An 8,825-nucleotide genomic window follows, 5' to 3' on the forward strand; every position below is an offset into this window, starting at 1 on the left:
ATTTGGGGATATTCGCTGCACTCTGGGTCCATGTCAGTATACGAAGCCAAAGAGGGCTTGGAAGGGCATTGCCCAAACCCTGCCCTGGGGCTGCTGAGCATTCACTGTGCCCAGCTCAGGACCAGAGACTGAGTGAGTCTGCCCCTCACTCAGTGCCAGCACAGCTGGGATCGATTCACCAACCAAAGCACGGAAAAACAAACCCTGTCCTGTGACTGTGAGCTTGACCTCTGCGTGGATTTTCCCAAATTCATTCTGAGCTTCACAGATGTAGGTGGCTTGGTCATCCATCGAGGCACCTGGAGCACAGTGGGGAGAAGCCTCAGCCTGGTGGGGCTGGAGAGCGCCGAGCAAGCTCCAGGATGGGGACCACACTCCCCTGCCCCACCATCTCCAGCAGGGACAGACCCCTCAGAGCTGCAGGCTGTTACTGCACAGCTAAGCCTGCACAAGTTAAAAACACAAATGAATGCATGCACGCTCAGTTCTTACTGTCAATGAGGAGCTGGGCAGCCTCCAGCTGGCTGGAAACGCCCTGTGGTCCCTGCCAGCCCACCACGGGCTTCCCGTCCTGCCGGGACCAGGTGACCTGTGGCAGGGGAGATCCCTCCACTCGGCACAGCAGGCTCACACTCTCCCCAGCCTTGACCTCCACGTCGCCCAGGGGCTCAGGAAAGTGAGGGGCAGCTGGAGGAGAGAGCAGCAGAGAAAGGGCTCGGGCAGGTCCAGTATCCCAGATTCCCCACAGCTGAGCCTGGAGAACGGATGGGGCTGCAAAACTAATGAGCCAGGTGCCCTGACAAGTTATGAGACTAACTTAAAGCATTTGGTGCTTTTCCAAAGCTGTCAGAGCCGTTGCAGTTTCCATTTCTTCCAGTTACACCCATCGACCCCTGGCTCAGTAAAATTACCTGCGCTTTTCCATCTTTAACTGCTTTAAACCCTGCTGCCCTCAACACAGAGCCTTCCCTTCTCCTCCTCATGCACTTTCATCCCTTCTGCCCCCAGCAAAAGATTTTCACCTGGATTTTCAGACACACAAACATCAGACCCCACCTCTGCCTAATCCCACTGAACGCACTTTGCATCTCCAGTTGGATCCCAAGCCCTCACGCCCCCGTGCAATAACAACTGCCTCGCCCCACTTGTTGAGCCTCCTGCATCTTCCCGAGGCTTGGAAACCCCGCCAGGCTTCCGCCTGTTTGTACCGAGCACCACCGGGGGAAGCCGGGGAGACTTGGGGAGCAGCAAAGGGGAGCTGAGCCAGAAGGGAGAGCTGTGGAACGGCCCGAGCCCTCGGCAGGACCCAACAGGACTTACAGCCCACGTGCAGCACGGTGCTGTCGAAGGCGATGCCAGCCTGGCCCAGGGCACGGCAGCCGTAGCGCCCCGCGTCCTCCTCCCGCACCGCCTGCAGCCGCAGCACCGCGCGCTGCGTGCCCGCCGGGAACGTCGCCATGGCCTGCTCCCCTGCCCCGAGAGCCCCAGAATGAGCGCCCAACGCACCTCTGGGTCACACCAGGGGATGCACTGGGGTGTGACGTCCCTGCGGGGCCGCGGGGGGGGTCCCAGCGCGTGCCCCGGTCCCACCTTTGTACCACACGATGTGGGGCGGGGGTGCCCCCGAAACCCAGCACTCCAGGGTCACATCCTCTCCCACCAGCACCTTCAGGCTGGGCGTCACTGCCAGGATGGTGGGAGGTTCTGTGCCACAGGGAGAGATGGCTTTGGTCACTCTGCTGCGCTGGGTGCGGTGCCACCCAGCCCAAGGGGACCCCAGAGCCCTGGGAGCTGTCCCCCAACACCCTTCATCACACACAGCCCCATTCCCAGTGCTGATCCCAACATCCTCCATCACACACAGCCCCATTCCCAGTGCTGATCCCAACATCCTCCACCACACACAGCCCCATTCCCAGAGTGCTGATCCCAACACCCTCCACCACACACAGCCCCATTCCCAGAGTGCGGATCCCAACATCCATCACGCACAGCCCCATTCCCAGAGTGCTGACCACAACACCCTTCATCACACACAGCCCCATTCCCAGAGTGCTGACCCCAACATCCTCCATCACACACAGCCCCATTCCCAGAGTGCTGACCCCAACATCCTCCATCACACACAGCCCCATTCCCAGAGTGCTGATCCCAACATCCTCCACCACACACAGCCCCATTCCCAGAGTGCTGATCCAACACTCTCCATCACACACAGCCCCATTCCCAGAGTGCTGATCCCAACACCCTCCATCACGCACAGCCCCATTCCCAGAGTGCTGATCCCAACATCCTCCACCACACACAGCCCCATTCCCAGTGTGTGGACCCCAACATCCATCACGCACAGCCCCATTCCCAGAGTGCTGATCCCAACACCCTCCATCACGCACAGCCCCATTCCCAGAGTGCTGATCCCAACACCCTCCATCACACACAGCCCCATTCCCAGAGTGCTGTCAGGAAGCAGGTACCAGTGAACTCCAGGGTGATCACTTGCTCATCCCAGCCCAGCGTGCTGCTGGCATGGCAGCTGTAATTCCCTGCATCCTCCGGGACAGCAGACCTGATGTGCAGGGTACCCTCAGCATCCCTGAAAACCCTGCAGCAAATGGGAGAGAAAGGGAGAAATGAGCCCTGTGGAAAAGAGGGATGGTGAAAATGTGTTGATATAAATGAGGAAGTTTCAGGCTGTGCTGGGCGGGTGATGGATGTGGGTCAGCACTTAGAGCCAGCTGCTGCAGGGAAGGGCTTTGCTCTGAAGCAGGGAAAGGCACTGACAATAGGACTTTTTCATCTCAAAAGTCCAAAAAGCCTTCCCCAAAGTCAACTCTGGCACTCACAGCCTGACACGGGCAGGAGTTGAAAGGTAAAAAGCAGAAGAAATTAAAGGGAAGTACAAGGAGTATTTTGAGCCTTGAGCTCACACCAGGTGTGCAAGGTGGGGACGGTGACCTGGATGAGGCAGGAGAGCTTAAAAATAAACACAGGAAATTAAGGCCAGCAGCATGCCAAGCATCTCAGGATGGCTGGGATACTGCAATTCCTCCTCCTTCCCAGAGCTATGGCAGCCCCAAGCCTCCCACCCTCAACTTGTACATCCCAGTGGGACGGGCAGGATGGAGGCTGCAGGCTCCCCAGGGGTTACCTCTCATCCTGCTGCAGAGCCCAGCCCCAGCGCTTCCAGCTGCTGTGGGGCTGGGGGTGACCCCCGGCCGTGCAGTTCAGCCGCAGCTCCTGGCCCCTGCTGAAACGCTGCGGACTGGGGTCCACCTTCACCCACGGCGCCTCTGCACGGGGTCGGAGCGGGGCTCAGCCCCCGGGTGCCGTTCACCGCCCCTCCCACGGGGCAGCAAAGCATCCCCGGGGCCAGGGTGGCACACAGGGGCAAAGCCTACCCCGGATGAAGAGCCAGAGCGAGGCAGCGGCAGAGCCACGGGCGCTCCGTGCCACGCACTCGTACAGGCCGCTGTCCCCCGGCCGCACGCGGCTGATCTCCAGGGAGCGGTTCTGCAGCAGCCGGGTCCGGCCGTCCCCTGGCTGTGCCGCCTTCCCGTCCCAGCTCCAGGTCAGGTTGTAGGGCACGTCCCCCAGAACCACGCAGGACATGACCACGTCTTGGCCCGGCGAAGCCGTGATGTTGGCGGGGGCGATGACGCGCGGCGGGGGCTCTACAGACACGGGAAGCCTGGGTGAAAGGAGCCGGAGCCCGGCCGTGGAAAGGGCTCTAAGGCTTGGCGCGAGCGGCCCCCACCTGAGACAGAGACGTAGGCACGAGCCCGGGTCGCTCCGACCTTGCTCGTGGCCGTGCATTCGTAAAAGCCTTCGTCGCTCTCGGACGCTGCAGGGATCAACCAGCTGATGTTCCCTGAAATCCTGCAAAAAGGGAGAGGTGAGGATACGGATCACTCCCACCTTGGAGCTGCCACGACACCATCCTGGTCCTACTCCCTGGGACCTTTTTTCCATCTGAGTCCGGCAGAGAGGTGGATCCCCACCCACTGCAGACCCGTCCCTTGGAATTTTCCTCTTGGAATGCTCAGGACCTGAAGGCACCCAGCCAGCACAGAGCACCCCCTCAGCTGGCACAGCTCGGGGACCCACGTGGGTCCTTCTTGGGCCATGCCAGAGGCTCACCTGAAGAGCTGCTCTTCCCTGAGCTTCATCCTGCCGCGGCTGAGCTGCAGGCGGAAAGGGATCTCGCTCTGTGCAGAGCAGGAGATGAGCTGTGGCTCACGCTTGTAAGCCTGGATATTGCTGGAAATGTTCACTTTAGGTAGACCTGGAGGGGGTTGGGGATGTGTAGATGTACCTCAGAAGCTCACTGTGAGCTTCACTGGGGCACAGGATGACTAAGGAGAAACCAAAGCAGAGGCAGAACCTCTGGTCCCTGCTCAGCACCCGAGGGTTCCACTCACCGGGGACCACGCTGGTGTAGGTGACCCCTGAGAGGCGGTGCAAGGGGTGGCCCTGGGCATCTTCACCCTTCACCTTCAGCAGAAAGTCACCCGGGGGGACCCAGAGCGGGGATCCCAGCCAGAGCTGCGTGGTGGAGCCGGAGGAGGAGGTGAGGAGGGGCTGCGCGGGCAGCGAGAGCAGGACGTGGCCCGAGGTGTTGAAGAGCTGGATCTCCTGCAGGCGCCCAGGCGGCCTCAGACCCGTGCAGTTCACCAGCACAGAGATGGGCAGACCTGGAAAGCGGGGAGGGAAAAAAACCACCAACCACACTCCCGGCTGCAAAACGCCCAGGCGCAGCGTCCAGCCCCTCGGGCAGCACCACCCTCACCCTGCAGCGGCTGCTCTCCGGGCTGGCTGGTGTCGAATTCCGGCTGGGGGGAGAAGCTGGCTCGAAAATTCACGTTGCTGATGCCCGTGACCCTCAGCGAGTGGCGGCCACTGCTCCGGGTCTGGAAGAAGGTTGAGAGTCAAGCTCTGAGGGTAGGGAAGGGAGAGGAGATGGGAGGGGATGCAGCCGGTCCCTCTCAGCCCGCTCACACATCCTCTGCCTGGCCGGAGGTGGATGGGGAATGCCCACACCTGGAAAAGCCTGGCAAGCTAAATATCCATCAGGGAAAGGCAGAGGATGTGCAGGTGTGCCACCAGCCTACCGTGACCAGCCACATCCCTGGCTCGTAGGGCTCCAGGGCCACCACCAGGGCTGAGTTGGGGATGTTGAGCAGCTCCTTCAGACCTCGGCCTTTCTCCAGGACCTTTCCTGTAAGGGTGAGTGAATGTCTCGCATGGGCAAGCTCCAGGTCTATCCCCTGGTTCCTACAGCAGCCAGGAGTCTCCTCCCTCAGGGCTCAGGTGCAGAGCCCATCACAGCTCACAGCCAGGGCAGCAGGGAGAGCCCTCAAGGGCAGAGGCAAAGCCAGCCTGGGAGGGGAGCAGGGAGATGTGCTGGTGTTTACCGAGGGCTTTGTAGCTCCTCACCTTCTCATTTGAATTTTAGGCCAGGTTTTGGTGAACCCCTTCCTGCTTGTCCTCACCTGAGGTCCTTCTGGGGGGTCAAAGCATCACCCCCCACCCTCCCCTTGTTGTCCCTCTGCCCTGGGCTCCCACCTGCCGGATCCCGGACCGTGATCCCTGGGGCAGGGCCGCTCAGGGAGATGGTGACCTCCTTCAGGCTGGGATCAAAGGGGACCTCCCACGTGTTCTCCCCACCATCCTCGTGGTCCGTGGACAGCAGGTGGACCTTGGAAGCTTGGATTGCCTCTTCCACCCACTTCAGCACCTGGAGGCAGCAGGGCGGGATTAAACCTGGATCTCCCCTCACCGACAGCGCGAGGGGCCAGGTCTCCCCGCTCACCTCTGTCACCTGCTGCTTGTCCAGGTGGAAGATCTGCCCGGAGCTGGTGGCAGCGATGCGCTCGTACACGCGGTACCCGGGGTGGCTCCTGTCCCCGCAGTCCCCCGTCAGCACGAACACCACCTGCCGCAGACACGGCGCCGTGACATCGCGCCCACCCACGGGAAGGGACGCAGCTGGCACCCACCAGCATCCCGGGGGCTGCCAAATTCCCCCCGCTCCAGGGGTTTTATCGCCGCGTGTCACTGCCATCCCCCGCGCCGCTCACCTGGCTCTGCTTGCGCTGCAGCAGCCGCAGCAGCTCCTCCTGCTGCTCGTAGTCCTTGGCCCGAGCATCCGAGAAGACGTAAACGAAGGAGCCGGGATGCGAGATCTCCACGGCCACCTTGATGGCTCCCACGCTCATCTCCGGGCAGTCCCCCCCGCCCTGAGGGACACGGGCAGGGACGTGGCACAGGCACCGAGCCACGCAGCGCTCAGCTCCCGGCAGGATCCCGCCAGGGGATGCTCACGGGGAGGAACCCCCCCATTTCTCGGGACGGAACTGCAGGGACGCTCAGGATGGCACAGACCCGGCTCTGTCCCACTAACGATGATAATTAAAGCACCCATTTGGGGATCCGTGCTCGCAGAAGCCCCTGGTTTCCCACAGACAACTTTAGTGGGCACATTTGTGCAGAGCAGCCACCCCGGGGCAGCCTCCTGGCACAGAGAGGACCAGCTCCCACTTTCCCAGGGCTTGGCACCCCGAAGGGCTGAGAAACCATTTGCAGCCTCAGCGTTTACACCTCCTGCCAAAACAGCTGCGTCCGAAGGGAAACGCCACAGGGATTTAGCAATTCACAGGAGGCAGAGCAAGAGTGGGGATGGATAAAGCAGGATTAAGCTCCCAGGGAACATTTCAGCTAGCAGAAAACAGATGAAATAATTTTAAAAAAAGAAAAACTAAATGAGAAATTAAAAACTCAATTATCAAGCAGTGGTTTTCTAGAAGAGGAGATTTTTGGTTCCATGGAGAGTCTGTGCAAGCTCTCCTGGGAACAGCATCTCCATTAGGGCCAAGAGCTGTGGCCTGGGAGTTCTCTGGCTTGTTGCAGGACTCTGGGGCACAGCATCACCCATCCTCTCCACTCCCAGCCCTGTGTGCAGCCCCCAGCCAATGTGGCTCAGCCTGAACCCCCATCACACTTGTGGGGGTGAAAGCATTGCGGGGATTGCTCCTGGAGCACACCACCATGCAGTGCCAGGCTTCCCGCCAAGTGCCAGGGGCCAGGTCTGGCAGAGCAGCGTGGGGCTGAGGATGCCTACCTGGACATGGAGCTCCCGCAGGCGCTGCTGGAAGAGCTGGGGATCCGTGGTGAGGGTGACAGGTCCCACCTCTGCAAGACACGGACACCACCACCTCAGTCCCAGCCCCAGCTTCTTCCAACACCACCATGCTGCTGGGGCTGCTGGCACCTGCCCTGGCTCAAGAACCTGTGAGACTCAAGGTCCAGCATCTACCCTGGCTTGGCACCAGGAGAGAAATGGGTTTGGGCGCAGCAGCCCTTGTGCCCATGCTGTGACCACTTTGGCAAACTATTCCTATGCCCAGGAATTTCTCCCGACGCTCTGGGTGGTCCCAGCCAGGGTGAGCTGCAAGCCCAGTGCCCTTTTCCACTGGGGAAGGCTCCCAGCAAAGCAATGAAGGAATCAGTTCACTGCCTCTGCCTCCTTCCCTGTCTGGATCCAATGGTTTTCACTCAAATCGGTGTTTCTGCTGAAAATAAAGCCTGGGTCCCACTCTCCTTGTAGGAGGCCAGGGCTCTTTTGGGGAGCAGCTGCCCTTTTATGGGTGTGCACAAAAAGAAGACAAAGACAGAGGCAGAAAGAAATGATTCTGGAATCACAGCAAGTTACCGAAGCATCTATCAAAGCAGTGTTTTTGTTGAGGTGACCTGGAAGCACGCCGTGGACTTGGGCACGAATACCCCCCGTGATTACTCCGGGGAGATTAGAGCAGGATGGAAGGGAAAGAGCCACCCCAACAAGGTGTCAGCGCCCCTGGGATTAATACAGCCCAGCCTGTGCCCACAGGGGGTCGTGGGGACTGGAACCCCAGCCTCTCTCCCAGCTGTGGAGGTGCCATCCCCATCACAGCAGTCACCGGGGCAGGGGGGACAGCACAAGCACTCGTGAGGTGCATGCTTCAGAGCCAGACGCAGCCAGAGGCACAGCCCGGCTCCCCACAGCCCCATCCCCGGCAGGACACATCCTCAGCCTGTCCCGGACCTACCTGGGTCGTGGAAGGGCACCAGAGCGTAGTTGCTGATGGGCTTGGTGCTCCTGCCGAGCGTCCTCTCCAGGATGCGCGAGGCCCCGTCCATCACCTGCACCAGGTCGTCGTACATGGAGCCGGTGACATCGAAGACAAAGGCGAGAGTGGCCCAGCCCGGGGGGCTCTCGGCCGCGCTGAGGGCCAGCAGCACCCCCAGAGCCGCAAACACCCCTCCGTGGGGCGGCATCGTGGGGGACACGCTCGGCTGTCAGGAGCACCCCTCGTGTCCCTGCGCTCGCCCGTCCGGCACCAGGGAGGGACGCGGTGTGCGAGGGGCCACACGCGGCGGGGACGGAGAAGGGACCCCGGGCAGGGAACGCCCAGCCCTCCGCAGCTGCGGACCTGCTCCTCCAGCGCTCAACTTCTGGCAGGGAGGAGGGAGGGCGGGAGGAAAAAAAAAAAAAAAACAACCGGACTTTTGGAGCCAGCGACGCGGCGGGGAGGTGGGTGGGAGCTGGAGGAAATCGGGATGGAGATGCAGGGATTGGGAAGCAGATCCTGCAGCCCACGGGAGTGTCAGAAACGCTGCCAAAGCCCGACCCCCCCCGGCTCAGAGAGACCCCGCTCTGCTGGGGGGAGCAGGGGGTTAGGGGAGGACATGGGGGTCACAGCTGAGCACCTGGGAGCAACCCCTGCCAAACCCCAGCGCGGGGAGAGGCAGCTGCGAAAGGAGCGCCAAGGAAGGAAACTCCCCCTGTG

The 8,825-nt window shown here is 61.2% G+C and overlaps 1 protein-coding gene across 1 annotated transcript in view; it reads right to left on the bottom strand.

Moving 5' to 3' along the window:
• Positions 1-8,313, bottom strand: part of HMCN2 (hemicentin 2) — a 32,609-nt gene extending 24,296 nt beyond the window's left edge. The window contains exons 1-17 of the mRNA XM_058423098.1: positions 8,085-8,313; positions 7,118-7,188; positions 6,078-6,236; positions 5,810-5,932; positions 5,563-5,734; positions 5,109-5,215; positions 4,787-4,907; positions 4,419-4,691; positions 4,138-4,282; positions 3,755-3,876; positions 3,399-3,671; positions 3,149-3,290; positions 2,475-2,602; positions 1,591-1,704; positions 1,321-1,470; positions 493-687; positions 204-299 (exon numbers count right to left, since the gene is read on the bottom strand). Coding sequence (XP_058279081.1) covers positions 204-299; positions 493-687; positions 1,321-1,470; positions 1,591-1,704; positions 2,475-2,602; positions 3,149-3,290; positions 3,399-3,671; positions 3,755-3,876; positions 4,138-4,282; positions 4,419-4,691; positions 4,787-4,907; positions 5,109-5,215; positions 5,563-5,734; positions 5,810-5,932; positions 6,078-6,236; positions 7,118-7,188; positions 8,085-8,313 — 2,620 coding nt within the window. The remainder of the gene's footprint in view (positions 1-203; positions 300-492; positions 688-1,320; positions 1,471-1,590; positions 1,705-2,474; positions 2,603-3,148; positions 3,291-3,398; positions 3,672-3,754; positions 3,877-4,137; positions 4,283-4,418; positions 4,692-4,786; positions 4,908-5,108; positions 5,216-5,562; positions 5,735-5,809; positions 5,933-6,077; positions 6,237-7,117; positions 7,189-8,084) is intronic.
• Between the last annotated feature and the right edge of the window lie 512 nt (positions 8,314-8,825).

Source organism: Hirundo rustica, chromosome 20, assembly GCF_015227805.2.
Source record: "Hirundo rustica isolate bHirRus1 chromosome 20, bHirRus1.pri.v3, whole genome shotgun sequence".
Lineage (NCBI taxonomy): Eukaryota > Metazoa > Chordata > Aves > Passeriformes > Hirundinidae > Hirundo > Hirundo rustica.